Source organism: Coregonus lavaretus (assembly GCF_964263955.1).
Source record: "Coregonus lavaretus genome assembly, chromosome: 9".
NCBI classification, from domain to species: domain Eukaryota; kingdom Metazoa; phylum Chordata; class Actinopteri; order Salmoniformes; family Salmonidae; genus Coregonus; species Coregonus lavaretus.
The window spans coordinates 36326828-36352189 of NC_139996.1; the positions used below are offsets into that span (position 1 = coordinate 36326828).

Below are 25362 nucleotides of genomic sequence, written 5' to 3' on the forward strand. Positions count from 1 at the left end.
TGTGTCACTAGAGATCCTGGTTCGAATCAAGGCTCTGTCGTAGCCGGCCGCGACTGGGAGACCCATGGGGCGGCGCACAATTGGCCCAGCGTCGTCCAGGGTAGGGGAGGGAATGGCCGGCAGGGATGTAGCTCAGTTGGTAGAGCATGGCATTTGCAACGCCAGGGTTGTTGGTTCGTTTCCCACGGGGGGGCCAGTATGATTATTATTTATTTTTTATTAAAATGAATAAATAAAAAATATATATAATAATGTATGCACACACTAACTGTAAGTCGCTCTGGATAAGAGTGTCTGCTAAATGACTAAAATGTAAAATGTAGGCATGTTGTGTAAATCAAATGATACAAACCCCCCAAAAATCCATTTTAATTCCAGGTTGTATGGCAACAAAATAGGAAAAATGCCAAGGGGGTGAATCCTTTCGCAAGCCACTGTACAATGAGGAGAAGAGGTAAAATGGCAGGTCTAGTGTGTGGGTGGACCAGGTCAATCAAATGTGAAAGAAAATAGAAGTTTGACACTCTTTAATGTCTCTCAGGACGTTTATTTCCCATGCATAGTTTGGACAAGTGTGTAGTGGAATTTGAGATTGAAATTTAAAAAAGAAAAGATCTGACATTCATTATTACTTTTCCATTATTGACATTTGGAATCATTCACAAAATGTTTTCAATTCATTTTAGTTAATGTGAAAAGGTTTAAATTGATCAGCAAGTCCTTCAAGGGATGAGTTTGGAGGAGGAAAAGTGCTGTAAAAACATAAATACATTACAAAAAAGCCTCTAAAACTAAAACATTCAGCACATTTGTACGACACAGTGCAATAAAGGGGAAATTCGAAATGGTTCTCAGCACTGAGTTCCTCGATTTGTGACTTGTTGAAAATGCTAATCTCTTTTAGAAAAGAGAAAGCAATGCAATTGTAAACATTAGTGAGTAAGATATGACTGATACAGCACTGTTCAAAACCACAACAGAGCAAAAATACTCAACTTTTCACTGCCATTTAGTTTTCCAGTTTTTAGAGCAGAGAAACATCTGCCTGTGTAACACAGGGAAAAGTAGGGAAGGGAACACCACAAGTAACAAACCGATCCATTTAGATCATCATGAGAGGTTAGGATAGTGGAGCACAGGACCAACTAACTCAACTCTACAGTAAGGCTGTGCCAGTATAGCCAGTTCTGACTGAGGAAAGATTGCATTTCGCAGGTCTATTCAACACCACTCTGTAAACCAGGGATGTATGTGTGTTTGTGTTTTAAACATGACAGTTATAGGAGCTATCTACCGTGTGTATCTCTCTACAATCTGTGAAATACATCTGCTGTCCCTGCCTATCTCTCTTACACCTTCTCTCGTTTTTTCTACTTCATTACCGGAAAAACACAATAGAACAAGCACACACTAACAGGTGTCAATTAATCAACATAGATTTGAACGGATCCCATGTCTAATTCAAGCATCACATAGAAAGATGGTGGTGTATCAGCAGCTGCAGATTGGCGGATGTAATATGTTGATACAGTAGGAGGTTGGTGGGTTAAAGGTCAGGTCTAATGGGGAGAGGGGCGGAGTTGTGAAGGGCATTATAGGAACAGGAAGTGATGTGTCTTCATCCTGGTACTCAGGTCCAGTCATCTTTCTTCTACCCAAATTTAAAGCACCAGTATTAAAACTTACTTCAAATTGTTTCTGGAAAAATAGGCTATAGCTAATGACCAAATACTGGAGGAAAACAGTTTTTTTCAAACCTCACCGATGAATAAAGAACAAAAGAAAGAAATGCTGACAATAATGAAAATAAGGTTCAGTGTCATCCCAGTGATTACTGTGAAAGATATTACATATCTACACTTACAAAACACTTTTACACACCAAGACTGAAACAGTTCCTTCGAACAGTATGAAAACAATACAAATAAAAAAAACAAATATTTTCAGACGCTAGGTAGTTTTCTGTTGACATGAAATCAGAGATAAATATTTCCCATGCTTTCCCTTGCATTAAGAGAACATAAAAATTGTGGTTTAGGAAAAACTAATCTATCCATTTGCAAATATTTCATCTGTAATTGGTAACCTTGTGACACCCATTCCTGTAATTCAGCTAAAATGCTTTAGCTTTCTAGTTAGCAAAAGAGCCAGTGTTCAAACAAAACCATATAATTATTTTAAAACGTCATAGGTAAGTAGAAATAAAAAGGTGGAGATTGTAAGCTCCACTAGAGGGCTCCGAGGGACAACAGTTGTCCCCACTCACTGACAGGTCATGAGCATCAACGGCACAGGAAAAGCAAGTTGTCATGAGCAAGAAATGCTTCAAACAATCATAATCAAATCAAGACAACTGTAATATAAACAATTCAATTAAGCTTGCTCAGGAGATTAAATGTTGGATCTAAAAGTCATTATCAACATTCTGTGAACCCTGGAGGTGAGAGGGGAGGGTGAGGGCTACGGAACAGGTATTGAGGTGGTGGGGACGGGAAGGTGGGCACAACTGTGTGTGCAGGTAGCGCATCTCCGCTCTTAGTGTAATACGAACTTTGACCCATAAGAAGAAATAAGTTACCATAGTAACAATACCGGAAGCGTCAACGTCCGAGCAGCTAAACAGTGCCTGGCGAGTAACAGTCACATTTACTTCAGACAGTCCAGACGTGGTGCCATGCCGTGGTAGCACTGACACGGGTGAATAGCTGGGGCTGGGCTGTAAGGGAACACTGTGCAGAGACAGGCATGCTCACTTGACGTGCTCAGCGCTGTGGGAGGAACAGTAGTACTTTTTGTGGGCTATGAACGTGGACAGGCTGCTGAACTTGATATTGCACAGCCGGCAGAAGCGGGTGTTACAGTTCTGCACAGGGGAGACCAGGGGGGTCTTAGGTGTGGTAGGGGCCGGGACAGCGACAGGGAGTGGGAGACCCAGGGTGAGGGCTGCCCTGTCTGGAAGCAGAGCAACAGCAGCCTGGTGGTTCATAACCCCCACCTCCCTCAGGACCTCAGGCACAGGGGACACAGTCAGGGGGAGGGACCTCGTGGGAGACACAGCAGGAGGGGCTGCTTTGGGGGAGCTGCCACCACTGGCATGGGGACCCAGGGGGCTAATGTTCACCAGGGGAGAGGAGGGGGAGACAGTGTCCCTTCTGACCCGACTGTTGATGCTGTCCCTGCGGGTCTGGAGGCCCAGTTTGGGCGGGGTGGCGGGGGTCCCATCCTTGGGGCTCAGGCTGGGGCTGATAACAGCTGGCTGGCCCTCCAGGTTCAGGACCAGGCCATGCATGGATCTGAAGTGCTCCACCAGGTCACAGGTCACCGCCCTATTGGGAGGGCAGTAGGGGCAGACCACAGGGGGAGAGCCTGGGCATTTGGCTGCAGGGCCGCTGTGAGGGGATGTAGCCTCAGATCCAGGTAAGGCTGAGGGGTGAGGGCTGGGCGAGGCCCTCTGAGGAGCCTTCTCTGTGGGGAGCCCTTTGGCCTCTGGGTGAAGGTCTGGCCGCTCTAGGGCCCTGCTCTTGGGGGAAGTGGAGGATGGTCTCTTCAGCCTGTGGAGCGTCTTCAGGGTGTGGGGCTGCAGGGTGGTGGCTGGGCAGTAGTAGGTCTTGTGGGCCAGGTAGTTTTCAATGCTGTTGAAGCTGATGCTGCAGGCGGTGCACTTGTGGTAGTCAGTGAGGGGCAGAGCAGGGATGCTGCTGCCCCGTGGGGTGTCCCTCAGACGGGGCCTCTTACTCAGGTCGATCGGGCCGTCTCCATCAGGGCTGGTGCTACGGGAAGTGGCTGGACACAGGCCCAGGGCCAGGGCTGGGACAGTGGCCTCCAGGACCCTCCCCGATGAGGCAGCATCCTCCTGCTTCACAGCCAGGCCCAGGCCTGGAGCAGAGGGAAAGGCAATAGCAGCAGCGTTGGCCAGGGCCTCAGTCCGAGCCATGTGGATCTCATACATCTTCTTCCTCTTGCGCGTGCGGATGGGCTGAGGCAGGAAGGTGGCTTTGCCAGCGCTTGACCTCTGGTTGGACGGATCGTGGCGCGAGGCACAGTAGAAGCGCTTGTGGACCGTGTAGTTCTCATGGCGACTGAAGTGAATGTTGCAGGCCTGACAGAAGGTCCTGGTGGGGTCTTCTTCCTGGTCCTCTGCTGAGCCGCTGGGGCTCTGGCTGCCCTCGCTGGCCCGGCCTCCTCCTCCACCACCCTCCCCCTCAGAGGAAGAGGATGACACAGCCTCTTTCAACCCAGGGTTCTCACTTTTCACCTCCACCAGCTTGCCCTCTGTGCCGGTGCTGCCTGGAACAGGGTCTGAGTCACTCGGGGAGGCTGAGGCAGCCCGACTACCTGTGGCAGCCTGAGGGGATGAACTGTGTCTGACAGATGGGACGGTGACCCCCGAGGCCCCCTCCTTCACTTGGCCAGCCACGTCTCCCTGCTGGTGCCTGCTGGAACAGTAGAGCTTCTTGTGAACATAGAAGTTGTTGATGTTGTTGAAGGTGATGTCACACTCTAAGCAGGTGGCCCCCTTGTGGACAGTGATGGTAGTGCCTGCGGGATAGAAGGCTGGCGCTGCCCCAGGGGACACCTGGCCCTGCTTCAACCGGCTGTGGACCATCTCAGACATCTTGGCCAGGATCTCTGAGGCCTGGGGCAGGATGGCTGCCTCTGGGCTAAACATGTACTGTGGCAGGAACACAGCTCCTCCAGGCAGCACTGAGCCAGGTCCTCCCAGGTGGGCAGGGCTGGAGCCAGGGGTGGGGCTGGTTGGCTCTGCCTTCACGGACAAAGCAGAGGGACTCCTGGGGGAGGTGGTCTGAGAAGACCCTGCCCCTGTGTGTCCACGGCTCTTCCCCTCCCGGTCCGTCTCCTCCTGCCCCTCATTCTCAGAGTCTGAGCGTGGCTCCTCTTTGATCCTCATGTCTGTGGGCAGGTGGTCAGGTGGGCTGCAGCCTCGCGGGGTGGCTGAGCTCCCATTGGCCCCAGGGCTGGAGGAGTCAGGGTGGGGTACGCAGGCGGGGGGCTCAGGGTGGTCAGCTGAGGAGGGGGTGCTCTGGCGGGGTGAGGGGCTCCTCTCTGCTGGGACCCTCACCTCCAGGTGTGTGCGGACATGCTGCTGGAGCTGGCCGGGTGAGTCTGTGATGTGGCCACATATCTGACATTTCAACACAACACCAGAGTCTCCTGGACTTAGACCTGCCACAGAGAGACAGAGACACACATTATTAGAAATGCGTTTCCTACTATTAAACATAACATTAGATCACTGTTGATTTGGTGACATCGCTAATAGACCAGACACTAACTTGAGGTAAGAGACAGAACTAGTCTGTTTGGTAACATCGCTAACAGACCAGACGCTAAAAATAGGCAAGAGACAGAACTAGTCTGTTTGGTAACATCGCTAATAGACCAGACACTAACTAGAGGTAAGAGACAGAACTAGTCTGTTTGGTAACATCGCTAATAGACCAGACACTAACTAAAGTCTATTAATCTAAAGTGGAAGTTGGGAGAGTTATATTTGAGTGTTTCAGTGAAACGTGAGGGAGGCCCCGCTCTCTCGCTTTCCCAGATGCTTAGTTAATTTCATTCCGATCTCCTTTGCATTATTGTAGCCTTTTCTGTAGCCTGTCAACTATTTGTCTGTCTATTCCTATTCTCTACTCTCCGCACAGGCCATACAAACGCTTCACACGGCGTGGCTGCTGCCACTCTAATCTGGTGGTCCCTGCGCGCACGACCCACGTGGAGTTCCAGGTCTCTAGCCTCTGGAACTGCCGTTCTGCGGCCAACAAGGCAGAGTTCATCTCAGCCTATGCCACCCTCCAGTCCCTTTACTTCTTGGCGCTGATGGAAACATGGATTACCACTGAAAACACTGCTACTCCTACTGCTCTTTGATCGTCTGATCATGTGTTCTCGCATACCCTGAGAGCATCTGGTCAGCGCGGCGATGGCACAGGAATCCTCATCTCTCCCAAGTGGACATTCTCTTTTCCCCTTGACCCATCTGTCTATCTCCTCATTTGAATTCCATGCTGTCACAGTCACTAGCCCATTCAAGCTTAACATCCTTGTCATTTATCACCCTCCAGGTTCCCATGGAGAGTTCATCAATGAGCTTGACACCTTGATAAGTTCCTTTCCTGAGGATGGCTCACCCCTCACAGTTCTGGGTGACTTTAACCTCCCTACGTCTGCCTTTGACTCATTTCTCTCTGCCTCCTTCTTTCCACTCCTTTCCTCTTTTGACCTCACCCTCACACCGTCCCACCCCTACTCACAAGGCAGGCAATACGCTTGACCTCATCTTTACTAGATGCTGTTCTTTAACTAATCTCACTGCAACTCCCCTCCAAGTCGCCGACCACTACTTCGTATCCTTTTCTCTCTCGCTCTCCTCCAACACTACTCACTCGGTAATATGCCGTCGCAACCTTGGCTCTCTCTCTCCCGCTACTCTCTCCTCTTCCATCCTATCATCTCTTCCCTCTGCTAAATCCTTCTCCCTCCAATCTCCCAATTCTGCCTCCTCGACCCTCCTCTCCTCCCTCTCTGCATCTTTTGACTCTCTATGTCCCCTATCCTCCCGGCCGGCTCGTTCCTCCCCTCCTGCTCCGTAGCTTGACGACTCATTGCGAGCTCACAGAAGAGGGCTCCGGGCAGCCGAGCGGAAACGGAGGAAAACTAGACTCCCTTTGGACCCGTCATCTTTTCACTCCCTCCTCTCTACATTCTCTTCCTCTGTTTCCGCTGCTAAAGCCACTTTCTACCACTCTAAATGTCAAGCCTCTGCCTCTAACCCTAGGAAGCTCTTTGCCACCTTCTCCTCCCTGCTGAATCCTCCTCCTCCTACCCCTCCCTCCTCCCTCTCTGTGGATGACTTCGTCAACCATTTCGAAAAGAAGGTTGACGACATCCGATCCTCATTTATTAAGTCAAATGACACCGCTGGTCCTGCTCACACTGCCCTACCCTATGCTTTGACTTCTTTCTCCCCTCTCTCTCCAGATGAAATCTTGCGACTTGTGACAGTCGGCCGCCCAACAACCTGCCCACTTGACTCTATCCCCTCCTCTCTAATCCAGACCATTTCCGGAGACCTTCTCCCTTACCTCACCTCGCTCATCAACTCATCCTTGACCGCTGGCCATGTCCCTTCCGTCTTCAAGAGAGCGAGAGTTGCACCCCTCCTCAAAAAACCTACACTCGATCCCTCCGATGTCAACAACTACAGACCAGTATCCCTTCTTTATTTTCTCTCCAAAACTCTTGAGCGTGCTGTCTCTAGCCAACTCTCCTGCTATCTCTCTCAGAATGACCTTCTTGATCCAAACCAGTCAGGTTTCAAGACTGGTCATTCAACTGAAACTACTCTTCTCTGTGTCACGGAGGCTCTCCGCACTGCTAAAGCTAACTCTCTCTCTCCTCTGCTCTTATCCTTCTAGACCTATCCGCTGCCTTTGATACTGTGAACCATCAGATCCTCCTCTCCACCCTCTCCGAGTTGGGCATCTCCGGTGCTGCTCACTCTTGGATTGCGTCCTACCTGACAGGTCGCTCCTACCAGGTGGCGTGGCGAGAATCTGTCTCCGCACCACATGCGCTCACCACTGGTGTCCCCCAGGGCTCAGTTCTAGGCCCTCTCCTATTCTCTCTATACATCAAGTCACTTGGCTCTGTCATATCCTCACATGGTCTCTCCTATCATTGCTACGCAGACGACACACAATTAATTTTCTCCTTTCCCCCTTCTGATAACCAGGTGGTGAATTGCATCTCTGCATGTCTGGCAGACATATCAGTGTGGATGTCGGATCACCACCTCAAGCTGAACTTCGGCAAGACGGAGCTGCTCTTCCTCCCGGAGAAGGACTGCCCGCTCCATGATCTCGCCATCACGGTTGACAACTCCATTGTGTCCTCCTCCCAGAGTGCAAAGAGCCTTGGCGTGACCCTGGACAACACCCTGTCGTTCTCTGCTAACATCAAAGCGGTGACCCGATCCTGCAGGTACATGCTCTACAACATTCGCAGAGTATGACCCTACCTTACACAGAAAGCGGTACAGGTCCTTATCCAGGCACTCGTCATCTCCCGTCTGGATTACTGCAACTCGCTGTTGGCTGGGCTCCCTGCCTGTGCCATTAAACCCCTACAACTTATCCAGAACACCGCAGCCCGTCTGGAGTTCGACCTTCCCAAATTCTCTCATGTCACCCCGCTCCTCCGCACACTCCACTGGCTTCCAGTTGAGGCTCGCATCTACTACAAGACCATGGTGCTTGCCTACGGAGCTGTGAGGGCAACGGCACCTCCTTACCTTCAGGCTCTGATCAGACCCTACACCCAAACGAGGGCACTACGTTCATCCACCTCTGGCCTGCTAGCTCCCCTACCTCTACAGAAGCACAGTTCCCGCTCAGCCCAGTCAAAGCTATTTGCTGCTCTGACACCCCAATGGTGGAACAAGCTCCCCAACGACGCCAGGACATCGGAGTCACTGACCACCTTCCAGAGACAATTGAAACCCTACCACTTTAAGGAATACCTGGAATAGTATAAAGTAATCCTTCTACCCGCCCCCTCCCCATAAAAAAAGAAGAAAAAAAGTGGTTGTCCCACTTGCTATCAAAAGTTGAATGCACAAATTTGTAAGTCGCTCTGGATAAGAGCGTCTGCTAAATGAAGTAAATGTAAATGTAAGTAGAGGCAGTGCTGTTATCCTCTCACTGCAATAGTAAACAAAAAATGTCAGTCTGTCCATGTATTTACCTGTGGACAGAGGCAGTTTGGGCAGGCCAGGGCCTGGGGAGTACACTTCACTGCGTGAGCCGGGCTGACAAACCATGTGACTGGTAACCAGGTGGCTATAGAGGATGTCCCTCGTGGTGGAGACGAAGCCACAGCCATGACACACTCCGTTTTGCGTGTCCGTGTGCACCTTCAGGTGACGCTCACAGTTGGCTTTAGTGGTGAAGGCCGACAGGCAGATCAGACACACAAAGGGACGCTCACCTGCTGGCACACAGGATACAACACAAGAGAGACAGGTCAATAAAAAAGAAAGTGTCTAACGCTAACATACAAAGTGTACAAAACATTAGGAACACCTTCCTAATATTGAGTTGCACCCAGGGCATGGACTCTACAAGGTGTTGAAAGGATTCCAAAGGGATGCTGGCCCATGTTGACTCCAATATTTCCCACAGTTGTGTCAAGTTGGCTGGATGGCCTTTGGGTGGTGGACCATTCTTGATACACACAGGAAACTGTTAGGCGTGAAAAACCCAGCAGCGTTGCAGTTCTTGACACAGTCAAACCGGTGCGCCTGGCACCTACTACCATACCCTGTTCAAAGGTACTTAAATATTTTGTCTTGCCCATTCACCCTCTGAATGGCAAACATACACAATCCATGTCTCAATTGTCTCAAGGCTTAAAAATCCTTCTTTAACTTGTCTCCTCCCCTTCATCTACACTGACTGAAATGGATTTAACAATTGACATACATAAGGGATCATAGCTTTCACCTGGTCAGTCTATGTCATGGAAGGAGCATGTTTTGTACACTTAGTGTAGGTCTTTAACACACAATGACGACCGGTAGACTTGCTTACCTTAATAATACAAAGAGAGAAAGGGTCCTACTGTTATAACTGACTATTAAAAGTGCAATATTTACACAAATATTCAAACTTTGCTTTGAGAGCAAGCTAAAGTAATGTTTTGTTAGAGACGTGACAGTTCTCACCACTGTGTGTCCGCATGTGGATCTCCAGGGAGCTGGCGCTGGGGCAGCTCTTGTTGCATTGTGGGAAGGGGCAGACACGCTCATTGGGGTAGGAGTCCTTGGGCTTGTCCTGTGGGGGGGAGCAGGAGGACTGCTGCTTCTGCCGGCTGGCACAATAGTACATGAGGTGGGCCTGGAGGTTCCTCTCACTGCGGTACCAGATCCCACAGTCCTTACACGGAAAGATGTCCTCTGGACCAAGCAAACAAACAACTTAACTGTATCCCTGCAACAACCAATCACTTATCAAATTAGCAGTACATAAACAATGCACGAGAGCAGTGCATTCATAAAAAAAAAGAAAATGATTTCATATGATCTGCTTACACATTAAAACGTTACATAGACACTTACATGTATACATCATCGTCACTGATGTGTATACACATCACCACACACACATTCACATGCGTCACATGATCGATTCAATGGCGGAACGAGGAAAAACACTCGATATTGCTCCGTGGTCTCCAAGGCAACGAGAGCACAGAGGTTGTGGGAGCGAGCGCCCCGCCTGCGCGGGGTAATCGTACTGATCTGGTGTCAGGGCTCATGTTAAACAGGCTATTTTTGATAACGTCCATAATTACCCACAGTCCTCAGCACAGTGCTTCTACAGCAGGAACCGGGGATACGGCTGATCATGTTTTACCCTTTAGCTTGATTTGTGGTGATTAATCATGCACTCATCACAGCATGTCCATGCCTGCTCCCGCTGCTGACTACACTGCCAATAGGGGACTTTATGAAGAAGCGTGAAAGCAATTACAATGCCGTCTACCTCTGAGACCAGGCATTACAGAGGAGTTACATTGCCACCTTGTGGTGTACTGGGTGAATGAGAAAATGTGGCATGGTGAACTGTTGCACTTGCATTTATCTAGGTTGCAACATTGAGTCCCTCAGCATCTGTTGTTCACATTGACAGTATATACAGTAACTGACAATGCTTTGTGCTATGCATGTAATGACTAAATAGCACTGCAGACACAAGTACAGACATACACATTTGCATGTGCTCACCATAGACATCAAAACCAGTAGATGGTGATTGCGCTGACATTCCTATGGAAAACTCCCGATGGCGCATGAAGCCGGAAGTATTTGAATTTGAAGCGCGCCATATTGCTGAATGGGGCTGAATGGCACAAACAAATTGCTAAGGATCATAGGGAAAGTGGCCGTAACTAGCAAAGGATCATGGTCAATGTACTTGATTTCATCCTGCCTGAGAGAGTCACCCTTAATGTCGATGGTATGAGGGCGCGAGCCTCCTCGTAGCATGCCGGCCCGTGATTGGTCTGTGTCAGAACGTGGTCCTGTGTGACGACAAATGTAGTAGTCAGAATAGGTCACTATTTAATTAAATATCTCGATTTGTAGCGAACTTTAAAATAATGTTTGGCCGTTCTGGCGATCGTAATTTACATAGGCTTTCTAGGGCAGAACAGGGCTTTTGGCACCGCTAGGTTTCTACGCAGTAGGCGACCAGCAGAGCTCGTGACTTCACGCTCCAGACCGGACACTGGCGGCCTGGGTGCTTACACATGTACGAAAGCACACAAGACACACACATAAAAAGAACACATTATTACACATTATTATCCTGAGCACTCCGACACTCACTGTTGACAACTGCCGTGGCCAAGATGGCTGCCATCCCAGCCTGCTGGGGGAGTAGCTGTATCTCAGAGTGGAGGGATGCTGGGTAGACACCTGTAGGCTCCTCCTTCACCGCTACACCCTGGGTCTGAGAGGGGGACAGCTGCTCCATAGAAGGTGTAGACAGCGTAGCCAGCAGACCGTCCCCTGTGGAGATGTCCTGGGTCACCTTACAATACAGCTCCTCACCTAGGGAGAAGACACCAAGTCACACACAACAACACACGTCACACCTGGGGCATGTACCGAAACACAGATGGTATTGTACAGTATGGTCTCTATGGAATGTATAGTAATCTATAGTAGGTCAAAAGATCTCCGTTCTGGTCTCACTCTAATAACAGACCTCTGATTGTAAGAGCACCAGAACTAAAATGTAACAATGTAAATGGTGCATTATCTGCATGAGTGCTGTGTTGATTGTTTGGGCAGTTTGTAGAATTCAGGGATTGGGTCTGTTGGGTAACTACCTTGGCTGTAGATGGTACAGTTGGTATCTGTGGCATCGGAGGTTAACAGGACTCTACTGAGCCAGCAGTCTGCGTCCTCACACACCAGTGTCAACCTGGAGATCTGTAGACACACAAATAAACATACAGAGACAGTCAGACTTCCTCTGGAAACACAGGGTCACGTTGTCAATACAGAATGAGGTGCAGCAAATAACAATTATCATGTATCTTCTGATTCTCACACACATTTCCAAGTCTTTTCTGACAAACCTATTTTTATACAGAACATTATACAGACAAAGACCTACTGAAAAGTGAGGTTTACCAATGAATTAATCCTGACAATGTCCTCTGAATATACTGTTCAATAATTAAAGCACATTGAATATACTCCACAATAAAGGGACTCATCTTTTCCAGCAGTAAGGTGCAGCCCCTTAACATGGGCAATCAGAAGCATAGAGGGAGAGGAAGAGGGCACAGGCTGAACAAAGACTCACAGAAAAGATCTATAGACAGGGCATGGAGAAAGAGAGGGAAGGAACAGAGAGACCCCAGGAGAGAGGAGAAGAAAAGGTAAGAAAGGAGATCCGATGACGTCGTAGTGCTCCTATTCACCCGGACGCCATCTCAGGAGCTTCTCTCAATACATGATGGGACAAAAGGTATGTGAGTAGAGGAGAGTCATAATCTATCTGTGTGTGTTGAAGAATGTGTGTCAGTGTCTGCACATGTGCGAGTGCTGCTGTAGCCAGGGTAGGGCAGACCAGAGAGAAACACACACCTGTGCCATCCTCAGCACAATCTTGTCTTTGTTCAGCTGGGGCTCACAGAGCATTCCACCTGACAATCACTCCCACAGGCTTATCGTGTGTCTGCATGGGACACACACTCATCTATGTACCGCTGTGTTACGGCACAGTTAAGCAGAGTGCATTCATAACCAAATATCTTATAGCAGTCCCATTAAAATGTAGTCTTCTTTGTGAGGCTCAATGATAAATTCATGAGATTGTGTAATAAAACCATAAACACAGTAGCATTAGGTTGAGCTCCACAACTACCGTATAGTATAGTTGCACAAGGCCAATAGCAGCCCTACTACTGTATGGAGGCCTGAGGACATATCGGTTCTAGAACACTCTGTCTCCACTAGGTGGCAGCAACCACAGTCAGTCAGTCAGGCAGTCAGTCAGTCTGCTTGCTACAGAGGATACTTTGGTACACATATTCCAACATGGTAACACATGGACTGAAACTTTGAGAGAATATGAGGTACGAGTTTAAACTGAAGTGTGTAAAAGGACTGGGGGTATATGGGGTGAGTTGGAAGGCAAGGGAGGACAGTGGAAGGGTTTATTTATGAATCGGTCTGTTCTAGCCTGAAGACGCTGCGTATTGTATTTCATGGGGAACTTTCGCTGATGTAGAGATACGGATTCTTTTGTTTTAGTTTGTAACCCAATGCTGGAGCCGTCTGAGCTATAAGTGCTGCTAATTTGTTTCAGACTAATTTATCACAAATCTATCACGATGCTTTGGTATTCACTGAAGAAAAGGCCAGTGTGGTCCGACTTGAGGAAATTTCACCAGAACATTTCACACAAGACTACTGTATATAGGACAGAAAAATAAAACCTTACAACAGAATCAGTTGGGAGTTTTGGACAGTATGAACAAATGCAAAATGCTCTCTATCTTCCTCGATCTCTCCCTGAAAGATTCTCATAGACTAGCAGAGAGAAGATGAGGTGGAGATGGTGGTTTAGCTGGCTCTGATCTGGCTTTGGGCCCTGGCTGGGACTTGAATGATGGCTGGAACCAACACACAGAGAGATAATGAAAAATAAAAGGCATGGGGCAAGATTGCAGTTTGATTAGGATGTGTAATTAACAAAGCCAACAGAGGCTGTGGCCGCCAAAGATTGAGTTAAGAGGAGCAGAGAAGCCTCTAGTATCACATCTCCATAGCCTGGAGGACATTTTCAACAATTACAGTAAGAAATTAAACATATAATCAAATGGCAAGTCCCTACCTCTGAACATACACACCCAACCATACCACCTGCTAACAAGCACACTCCACCACTAGTGCTGTAAACTATCCCACAATGAAGTGGCCAACATCCCTAACTGAAACACTTTCTAAGGAGGAGGGAGAGAACAAGGGAGGGGGAGCAGGAGGAGGACTAAAAGACTAAGAGAAGTGAATGTTGCTCTGCGCTGCCTGTGTTCACCCTGGCGGTCTCCCTAGGATCCAGGCACTTTGAGAGCGCTTCAAGTCCCTCAGTGAGGGAGTCTTTGAGGTGCAGTCTAAGCCCCCTCTTCCGGACCGTCGTCCCTCATGAATATTAATCAGCCCAGCCGGGCTTTAATCTGCCTGATCCCCGCACTGCTGCCGCCGAGACGATAGCAAATCTAATTATTTGGTCTGATATTAACCACCACCAGCCCCACTCCCCACACCATCCAGCCTCACCATAGCCACCTTCAACTCACAAACACACACACAGCCTCCGTGCACATGCAACTCACCGCAGCCCACGACTCCCTCTCCTTATCACTCCCAAAAACGCCCTCTTCTCACACCGATAAAACTTTAATGCAAATGATGCTCGGCTGATTTCATTTCTCTATTCGTTCATTCTGTAGCCCCGTCGTTGCTGAGTATAAAAAGGAATATAGAATTCTCCCCAGACACGCTCGTCTGGGGGTTGGAAATGAAGGAAGAAACCTTTCCCTGAACTAACCCCAAGTCTAACCCTGACTCAGATCAATTCAGCTTAATATACGGTTCAATTAAAGCAGAGGAAGTAAGAAAATGCCTCCCCCATCCTCTAGTAGATTAGAAGATTAAGCCTTCATACCACATAGATTTTCATTTGCATAGACATCATTGCTACCATAATTTGCTGAATATTCCCTGGTGGTTGAAGCAATTATAGAATCCTGTTCTCTGTGGAATCATGAGAAACCCAATGGAATGATTGGTCAATAATGAACTTCTATTTCAATGTGTGCATCCTGGATAATGATGTCATCCAAGTGTGTTTGAATGTACTGTATGAAGCGGACACAGCTGGACAGACAGAGAAGAAAAGAACAGGAAGGTAGAATAGTGTCTGTCCTTTCCTGGCCTGTTCAACTGACTTCCACTGAATTCCACCATAGGCCTCCTGACTATTGTGGCTGGCCTGGTCTTTATTCATACTTGTTTTCCCTCTCGCTCTCACCCCCTCCTCCCAATTACCTCTTCCCCTTTGCTTAATCTTCCCATCCCTCCCTCTCTACAGTACTGTATGGCTAATCACGCCCTCTCTCATCCCTCTCTCTTTCCCATTCCTCGACCTCCCTCTCTCATTCCTACCCCTCTGTCTGCCCCTCTATCTCTATCGCTCCCCTTCAGGAAATGGTTTCTTTCCCAAAAGGGGAATGAAGGGGGTACTCACTGTCCCAAACAAAGAGGTCCCTGTGTGAATCCTCCAAAAATACAGAGAAGAAAAGGAAGGAAGATAAACATCAGAAACCTACTCAACATCCGCCTCTCACACACACATGCTCTCTCAAAACACACACACGAACGCACACTGCACACGCAACATTTCTCTAACACAAATAAATACGCACATTAATACATGTGCTTACTGTACTCAAAAACTCTCATACTCAACAAGCAAACACACTGAAACCCATTCCCTTATACTGGTGTGCTCATGCACAGCCTCACATCTGCAAATACACTATATATACAGAAGTATGTGGACACTCATTCAAATTTGTGGATTCTGCTGTTGCTGACAGGTGTATATAATCGAGCACACAGCCATGCAATCTCCATAGACAAACATGGCAGTAGAATGGCCTTATTGAAGAGCTCAGTGACTTTCAATGTGGCACTGTCATAGAATGCCACCTTTCCAACAAGTCAGTTGGTCATACATTTCTGCCATGCTAGAGCTGCCCTGGTGAACTGTAAGTGCTGTTATTGTGAAGTGGAAACGTCTAGGAGCAACAACGGCTCAGCTGCGAAGTGGTAGGCCACACAAGCTCACAGAACGGGACCGCCGAGTACTGAAGCGCGTAAAAATTGCCTGTCTTCGGTTGCAACACTCACTTACGAGTTCCAAACTGCCTCTGGAAGCAACGTCAGCACAAGAACTGTTAGTCGGGAGCTTCATGAAATGGATTTCCATGGCCGAGCAGCCACACACAAGCCTAAGATCACCATGCTCAATGCCAAGCGTCGGCTGGAGTGGTGTAAAGCTCGCTGCCATTGGACTCTGGATCAGTGGAAACGCGTTCTCTGGAGTGATGAATCGCACTTCACCATCTGGCAGTCCAACGGACAAATCTGGGTTTGGCAGATGCCAGGAGAACGCTACCTGCCTGAATGCATAGTGCCAACTGTAAAGTTTGGTGGAGGAGGAATAATAGTCTGGGGCTGTTTTTCATGATTTGGGCTAGGCCCCTTAGCTCCAGTGAAGGGAAATCTTAACGCTACAGCATACAATTACATTCTAGACGATTCTGTGATTCCAACTTTGTGGCAACAATTTGGGGAAGACCCTTTCCTGTTTCAGCATGACAATGCCCCCGTGCACAAAGCGAGGTTCATACAGAAATGGTTTGTCGAGATCAGTGGGGAAGAACTTGACTGGCCTGCACAGAGCCCTGACCTCAACACCAACACCTTTGGGATTAATTGGAACGCCGACTGCGAGCCAGGCCTAATCGTCCAACATCAGTGCTCGACCTCACTAATGCTCGTGGCTGAATGGAAGCAAGTCCCCGCAGCAATGTTCCAACACCTAGTGGAAAGCCTTCCCAGAAGAGTAGAGGCTGTTATAGCAGCAAAGGGGGACCAACTCCATATTAATGCCCATGATTTTGGAATGAGATGTTCGATGAGCTGGTGTCCACATACCTTTGGTCATGTAGTGTACCGCCAAGAAAAAATAATCCAGGTTTGATGAGCTGCATGCAAATGACATGTAAAAATATACAACTGCGATACTTAACAGGCGAGATAACAGATTTGAAAATGAGGCACTCTTGGAAAGCGGGCTCCAGAATGCCGGAGATGAGCCTCGGAGATAGGTTTTCCTTCTCTCCTTTACTCTCCGCCCCGCAGAAGCCAGCGCAGATGACAGCAAACTGCAGATACCAGCCCAGTCACAAGGACTGAGTGATGAGTATAAGCACCCCCTCCCCATCAACTCCATCTCTCCATTCCCACCTCTTTCCATTCCCTCTCCCTTCCTCTCTGGCACTGCCGTCGTCCTTTTGCTGGCTTTTGCCATTGGTCTTTCCTATCATTTCGATCTTTCTCCTCTCTACTTGCCCATACCATAGTCCACCTCTTGGTCCATTCCCTTTCACTAGTCAACATCTTCTCAGTGTCTGGCAGGGGCAGGAAGACAGAGTAAAAGGCAGAGATGCCATAGTGGAAGTGCCTGAGGAAGGATTTAGTCATCTGGTCCTCCTGTGAGCTCTAGGTGAGCTCTCAGCTCTGTAGCACAACCTCAGGGCCTTGTTGCCAATGAAAGTATACATGGACGTGCTCTCAACATATCTGCCATCAAGATTAAGTTAGTGTAGTGCACTTTATTATCATAGACATTCAGGAGCGATCAAGAGGATGACAAGTGCTAAATTACAGATTTGGGGTCTTCTGGAGCATCTGTTTTAATTAAGATCTAATTTGAGAGGGCGGAGTGCAGAAGGCTGCCATAGACCGTCTCTGTTGATAATTTCAGATCAACTGGAGAGATTTACCAGGAGGTAAACAAACACTGCTAGATAGAGAATGAGAAGGTTCTCACCTTCACTCGTCCTTCCTAGGGAACGACAGAGCAGTGAGGGGGAGAGACTCCCCAAAAGTGTGTTTGCAAGCCGTGGGTGGCGCGCCTTATCGTTTGAGTTCTCCTGGAGAGATTATTGGGGGATTAGTGCTAACGCTTGTTTCTAAAACATGATGAAAAGACGTTCCGCACGTGATAACGCTTTGAACTCTCCGCTCCTTCTAGGATCATGCCTCTAGGCTTCGTTTCCGCGAAAGACAGGAGGGGGAAGAGAGGGGAACAAAAGCGATGCGTAAATTGAGTTGCTTCTGCAGTAGTGTCTGCTCGGCAGAAGATGGTTTGGAGGAGTATCACTCCAACTAAGGTGGAACTTTAAAGCATGATGTTCTTTCCCTTGTTGAAGCTTTGTCATTCTGAAGTTATTCTAACTTGTTTGTTACCAGCAAATCATCACTACATATCAGGTGTAACCTATTAATCTTATGACTCTTGACTGAAAAATATCATCAGAATTTGATCAATTTGTGATCAAATCAAACGAGGGGAACTATATCAAATGTGTCTGATCCAATCAGAAAATACACATTGACCTCAGTTGCCATGAGATGAGGACATGTTCACTGAACCACAAACTCCCAGCAATCGAAAGAAACCTGATCAGCTCATCAGTAAACAGTATTACGCTGTGTACCAAAGTCCAACATCCATATCAGACAGAATATATTTAAAATATATTTTATGCCTCTTTCTCAAGAGATGCAAATGACAGGATTTCCATATGACACACACACAGCCCAGTGACATTGATAATCTAATGAGTGAGATCTCTTTAAGAGAGACCTGTCATGGATATCATCTCACCATCCAGCCCGTTTCCTTAAAACTGACTAACGCTCATGATCCCCACCCACACAAAGCAACAAACACACGCATGAACGAATACACACATTTCTCATAGAAGAATGGTGTCACATCCCTCCAATAGAGGTCCAGACACTGTTTTTTTTTTTTTTTTTTTTTTTTTTTTTTTAACCAGGTAAGCCAGTTGAGAACAAGTTCTCATTTACAACTGCGACCTGGCCAAGATAAAGCAAAGCAGTGCGATAAAAACAAACACAGAGTTGTTTACATATGGGGTAAACAAAACATAAAGTCAAAAATACAAACAGAAAATATATATACAGTGTGTGCAAATGTAGTAAGTTATGGAGGTAAGGCAATAAATAGGCCATAGTGCAAAATAGTTACAATTTCGTATTAACACTGGAATGATAGATGTGCAAAAGATGATGTGCAAATAGTGATACTCGGGTGCAAATTAGCAAAATAAATAACAATATGGGGTGAGGTAGTTGGGTAGGCTAATTTCAGAATGGCTGTGTACAGGTGCAGTGATCGGTAAGCTGCTTCCGACAACTGACGCTTAAAGTTAGTGAGGGAGATAAGAGTCTCCAGCTTCAGAGATTTTTGCAGTTCGTTCCAGTCATTGGCAGCAGAGAACTGGAAGGAATGGCGGCCAAAGGAGGTGTTGGCTTTGGGGATGACCAGTGAGATATACCTGCTGGAGCGAAGACTACGGGTGGGTGTTGCTATGGTGACCAGTGAGCTAAGGTAAGACGGGGATTTGCCTAGCAGTGATTTATAGATGACCTGGAGCCAGCGGGTTTGGCGACGAATATGTAGTGAGGGCCAGCCAACAAGAGCGTACAGGTCACAATGGTGGGTAGTATATGGGGCTTTGGTGACAAAACGGATGGCACTGTGATAGACTACATCCAATTTGTTGAGTAGAGTGTTGGAGGCTATTTTGTAAATGACATCGCTGAAGTCAAGGATCGGTAGGATAGTCAGTTTTACGAGGGCATGTTTGGCAGCATGAGTGAAGGAGGCTTTGTTGCGAAATAGGAAGCCGATTCTAGATCTAACTTTTGATTGGAGATGCTTAATGTGAGTCTGGAAGGAGAGTTTACGGTCTAACCAGACACCTAGGTATTTGTAGTTGTCCACATACTCTAGGTCAGACCCGCCGAGAGTAGTGATTCTAGTCGGGTGGGCAGGTGCAAGCAGCGTTCGGTTGAAGAGCATGCATTTAGTTTTACTAGTGTTTAAGAGCAGTTGGAGGCTACAGAAGAAGTGTTGTATGGCGTTGAAGCTCGTTTGGAGGTTTGTTAACACAATGTCCAATGAAGGGCCAGATGTATACAAAATGGTGTCGTCCGCATAGAGGTGGATCCGAGCTTCAACAGCAGCAAGAGCGACATCATTGATATACACAGAGAGAAGAGTCGGCCCGAGAATTGAACCCTGCGGCACCCCCATAGAGACGGCCAGAGGTCCAGACAACAGGCCCTCCGATTTGACACATTGAACTCTATCTGAGAAGTAGTTGGTGAACCAGGCGAGGCAGTCATTAGAGAAACCAAGGCTATTTAGTCTGTCAATAAGAATGCGGTGGTTGACAGAGTCGAAAGCCTTGGCCAGGTCGATGAAGACGGCTGCGCAGTACTGTCTTTTATCGATCATGGTTATAATATCGTTTAGGACCTTGAGCGTGGCTGAGGTGCACCCATGACCAGCTCGGAAACCGGATTGCATAGCGGAGAAGGTACGGTGGGATTCGAAATGGTCGGTGATCTGTTTGTTAACTTGGCTTTCAAATACTTTCGAAAGGCAGGGCAGGATGGATATAGGTCTGTAACAGTTTGGATCTAGTGTCACCCCCATTGAAGAGGGGGATGACCGCGGCAGCTTTCCAATCTCTGGGGATCTCAGATGTTACGAAAGAGAGGTTGAACAGGCTAGAAATAGGGGTTGCGACAATTTCGGCAGCTAATTTTAGAAAGAAAGGGTCCAGATTGTCTAGCCCAGCTGATTTGTAGGGGTCCAGATTTTTCAGCTCTTTCAGAACATCAGCTGTCTGAATTTGTGTGAAGGGGGGGGGGCATGGGCAAGTTGCAGCGGAGGGTGCAGAGCTGATGGCCGGGGTAGTGGTAGCCAGGTGGAAAGCATGGCCAGCCGTAGCAAAATGCTTGTTGAAATTCTCGATTATTGTAGATTTATCGGTGGTGACAGTGTTTCCTAGCCTCAGTGCAGAGGGCAGTTGGGAGGAGGTGCTCTTATTTTCCATGGACTTTACAGTGTCCCAAAACTTTTTGGAGTTAGTGCTACAGGATGCAAATTTCTGTTTGAAAAAGCTAGCCTTTGCTTTCCTAACTGATTGTGTATATTGGTTCCTGACTTCCCTGAAAAGTTGCATATCGCGGGGGCTGTTCGATGCTAATGCAGTACGCCACTTGTACAATCTATGCCAAGGTGCATTGAATCTGTTCTGGCTCATGGTGGCCCAACGCCTTTTTAAGACACTTTATGTTGGAGTTTCCTTTATTTTGGCAGTTACCTGTATATCAGATCAAAAAAGAACAGGCCTTATCTTAGCTAGGATCTATGTTTGTTGTGTGAGAGTGCACTAGTGTGCAGTGTGTGTGGGTGTTCAAAGTGAACGCTTGTTTCGTTGTGTTACAGGGTAGGCCCATATTAAACTGATCGCTTATCTGGCAAGATCAAATAAGAAGCACATTTGCTCAGAGAAGGCTGAGCAGAGCAGGCAGGTTTGGCATGGATCTGCAGGTATGCCAGGCCAGGCGAGTGGTGCCAAGTCACCCTATGATGTGATGAGGGGCAGAGCCCAAGGGCTCCAGAGACGCCACTGCAGGCTGCATGACACCACCACTGGGACAGGTCTGAGGTGGGAGGGGACAGGGAGGAGGTCACACTAACTGGACAGCACACGGCATACTACCATGAAACCAACACATCAACACTGAATGTCTCTTTTCTGTTCTGGCTGAATCAGGTAACCCTTTGTCCAATCCCCTACACATAATATTCCCTACTGAGGCCTATCAAGCAGAAAGGTTGGTAATAAGTGTACCTCAATCACAGAAAATGAAACAATAGTTAGCTGTGTAAATTGGGTATTTGGAATTGTTTAGGCTGTTAATGTTGAATCTTTACACAGTACATGATCGCAACAGTCATGCAAAGACAAAGGAATTGCCCATCCATTGGAAGCACCACTAGTTTATTAATAATAATTGGTCTCTTTATAGTAGGAGAGAACGCAGCAGAAAATAATCTTGGCTAAGCAGAGATAGAGATGAAGGGCTGCATAGCGGTGGATCTACTCTACTGAGGGTAACCCTGACCCCTGCTGACCCCTGGGCTGGCGGCCTGGCGGGCGGGGAACTGTGGGAGGAGGATGCAGAGTGACAGTGGGAGACACGGGAGGAATGTGAGATTAAACCCACTATCTCCTCCTGATAGAGGGTCAGTCTTCACTCTTTCAGCCCGCAGATAGCAGAGGGAGCGAGAGAGAGCGGGAGCGAGAGAGAGAGAGATGGAGAGGGTGAGAGAGAAGGTGAGAATTCAAAAGAGATGGTCAACTGCATTGAGACGTATTCTTCTTGAACCTGATTAAAGGAAAGAGTGAGAAAAGGAGATGAGCAGGCGAAGGGAGGAAACGAAAGATAGGTGATGGGTGTGTGGACTCAGAAATTCTGATAATAAACTACATCTTAGAAATGAGAGCCTATCAACCAGAAATCCATCATTGGAATTTGTTGTCCAGGAGGATGGCGCCATGCAGAGATAAAATACAGGCGGACGTCTGGGGAGCAGAGGGTAGAGGAGAGGGGTGGGCTGGTCTGGGCTAGCCGGGCTGCAGATGGGAGAGGAGAGGCTGCAGGACCAGTGAGTCAGTCAAGCTCATGAGCATGAGACAAGCCAGTAGAGGAGCAGTCTCTCAAAGAAACATTCATGGTCGTTCAAGTATAATGTCTTCATATATTTATTTATTAACCCGTCATTTAATAACGACATCGCAAAGGGCCGCTATACATTTTAGATTATAAATTGGGTGGTCTGAGCCCTGAATGCTGATTGGCTGAAAGCCGTGGTATATCAGACCATATACCACAGGTTTGACAAAAAAATACTTTTTACTGTTCTAATTCCATTGGTAACCAGTTTATAATAATTGCAATAAGGCACCTCTGGGGTTTGTGGTATATGGCCAATGGCTGTATCGAGGCATTCCGCGTTGTGTCGTGCATAAGAACAGCCCTTAGCCGTGGTATATTGTCCATATACCACACCCCCTTCAAGCCTTATTGCTTAAATAGAGCATGGACTACAAAGCTTTAAAAAGTATTTGATCCAGTCCAGAGAAAGTGTGTGTGTGTGCGTGTGTGTATGTGTGCGTGCATGTGTGTTTTCGTGTATGTGAGTGTGCAATGTTCTGGTATCTGTATCTGGTCAGTGCCAGGAAAACTCTCCCAGCTCAGCATCACATGATTAGATGGACTTTCAGCACATGATGAATAAGAGACAACCCCAGCGAGAGAAACATCCTGTCTCTAACATTTCCCAAGGAAATGTACATAGCGATTAGCCATGGGGTAATAGGAGCGTACGCACACACAGATATTTCCATTTCCCACCACTGACAGATCTATGGGTGATAAGGTATTTTTTAATTATCCTGTCCCATTGACCAAACCCCTTCCCAACCCGCACCTTGACCTCTAACCTCTCCCTCCATGCACTTCGAACCTTCACCTCTGACTCCTGGTCATCTCCAGCATCTTTTGTTTGGACGATTCCAGCGTATGGCCCCCATAGTGTGTCGGTGGTTAGGTCCCTGCAGGCCAGGACCTTGGGGTAAGCAGTATCATCACTCAGCTCCAGGTCATCTACAGATAGAAAGGAGAGAAGAGAAAGGGAAGAGAGAGAGACTAAGTCACCAAGGTCCCACAAGCAAACATGATACACAGCCAAACAAAACCCAGGGAAAAATATGGTCTCAAACAAAACACAACCACAATGATGCATGTCATTTAATGGCCAGAGCCCTGGAGATAACTGAGGAACAGACATGGGAGTCAAGGCTTTTCATAAACAACTGGTGTAGACTAACAGTGAATGCTTACTTATGGGTCCTTCTCCAACAATGCAGAAATCTAACAAAAAATGTAAATAGTGACACAAGGAATAAATACACAGTGAATAACAATAAGGAGTAAAAATAACATGGCTATATACAGGAAGTACCAGTACCGAGTCCATGTGCAGGGGTATAAGGTAATGGAGGTCGCTATGTACATTTACATTTTACTCATTTAGCAGACGCTCTTATCCAGAGCGACTTACAGTTAGTGAGTGCATAAATTTTTTCATACTGGCCCCCCGTGGAAATCGAACCCACAACCCTGGCATTGCAAGCGCCATGCTCTACCAACTGAGCTACACGGGACCTGTACATATACTCTAGGTAGAGGTAAAGTGACTATGCAACAGGATAGATAAAACAGCAGCAACAGATGTGATGAGTGTGGGAGTGTGTCATCAGTATGCATGTGTACGCATGTTATGTGTATGTAGTGTATGTGTGTGTTGGGGTGTCAGTGTAAGTACTGTATGTGTGAGTGTGTGGGTAGAGTCCAGTGTGTGTGTGCATAGAGTCAGTGCAAGAAAGTTAGTGCAAAAAAGGGTCAATGCAGGTAGTCCAGGTAGCTATTTGATTAGCTATTTAGCAGTCTTGTTTAGCAGTCTTATGGCTTGGTGATAGAAGCTGTTCAGGGTCCTGTTGGTTCCAGACTTGGTGCACTGATACCGCTTGCCGTGCGATAGCAGAGAGAACAGTCTATGGCTTGGGTGGCTGGAGTCTTTGACAATTTTTAGGGCCTTCCTCTGACACCGCCTGGTATAGATGTCCTGGATGGCAGGGAGCTCAGCCCCAGTGATGTACTGGGCTGTACTCACCACCCTCTGTAGCGCCTTGCGGTCGGGTGCCTTGCAGTTGCCATACCAAGTGGTGATGCAGCCAGTCAAGATGCTCTCAATGGTGCAGCTGTATAACTTTGAGGAACCTGAGGGCCTATGCCAAATCTATTCACATACAGTAAGTTGTCATATGACACAGCCCCCTTAGCAATGGTGCTCTACAGTGCAGTCCCATTGGAAACCTGCTGTGTACCAACCAGTGGTGCTCCACAAACAGCGTTCGCCTGTCCCTCTCCCTCCATGTTGATTCTGTTGCACTGTGCTCCCCCTCTTCTCACCCCCTCCTCCATGGTTCAGCTTCACTTTCGGGGGTCGGGCTAAAGTGCCGAGCCGATAAGAGTGTTTGTCTAACACTCTCCATGTCAAAACACTCATCTATCTTCTCTGTATCTATCCCCACCAGAGAACAACAGACGCTGATAAAATGGCTTTCCCACAAGCCAAGAGTGGGAGAGAGAGGGATGGAGAAAGAGCGGGTGGCAGGGGGAGAAAGAGCGGGTGGCAGGGAGAGAAGGAGGAGTGGAGGAAGGAAAAATATTCAGCCGCAGTTGTGAGAAGGAGATGGGAAGGAATCAAGCTTGTGAATGTGTGTATGAGTGTGTTACTAGGTTGATGTGACCACCGCTTGACTCTGGTTGTCATAAATGATGCTCATACCACTATTTATTTGAACACACTGAAAGCTACTGTATGAAACTGCACTGGGCTAACAAACTCATGATAAAACAAACTCCATTGAAAATCTCTGAAGCTAAAATTCATTTGATTCCCATGAAATGCTGAAGACTATACAGGCCGTATGCCCATGTCTCTATTAGCTATT

The 25362-nt window shown here is 47.6% G+C and overlaps 1 protein-coding gene across 3 annotated transcripts in view; it reads right to left on the reverse strand.

The window, feature by feature from the left end:
• Nucleotides 1-518: 518 nt before the first annotated feature.
• zfpm1 (zinc finger protein, FOG family member 1) overlaps nucleotides 519-25362 on the reverse strand; it is a 79541-nt gene continuing 54697 nt past the window's right edge. Inside the window, exons 4-9 of one of the 3 annotated variants that reach the window (XM_084169368.1) lie at nucleotides 23316-23449; nucleotides 11917-12019; nucleotides 11411-11635; nucleotides 9746-9976; nucleotides 8767-9009; nucleotides 519-5184 (exon numbers count right to left, since the gene is read on the reverse strand). In XM_084169368.1, the coding sequence (XP_084025494.1) occupies nucleotides 2750-5184; nucleotides 8767-9009; nucleotides 9746-9976; nucleotides 11411-11635; nucleotides 11917-12019; nucleotides 23316-23449 (3371 nt within the window). In that variant the 3' untranslated portion in view covers nucleotides 519-2749. Of the gene's footprint in view, nucleotides 5185-8766; nucleotides 9013-9745; nucleotides 9977-11410; nucleotides 11636-11916; nucleotides 12020-23286; nucleotides 23450-25362 lie in introns of those variants that run through there. The other 2 variants (XM_084169367.1, XM_084169369.1) reach the window with 2 other exon arrangements.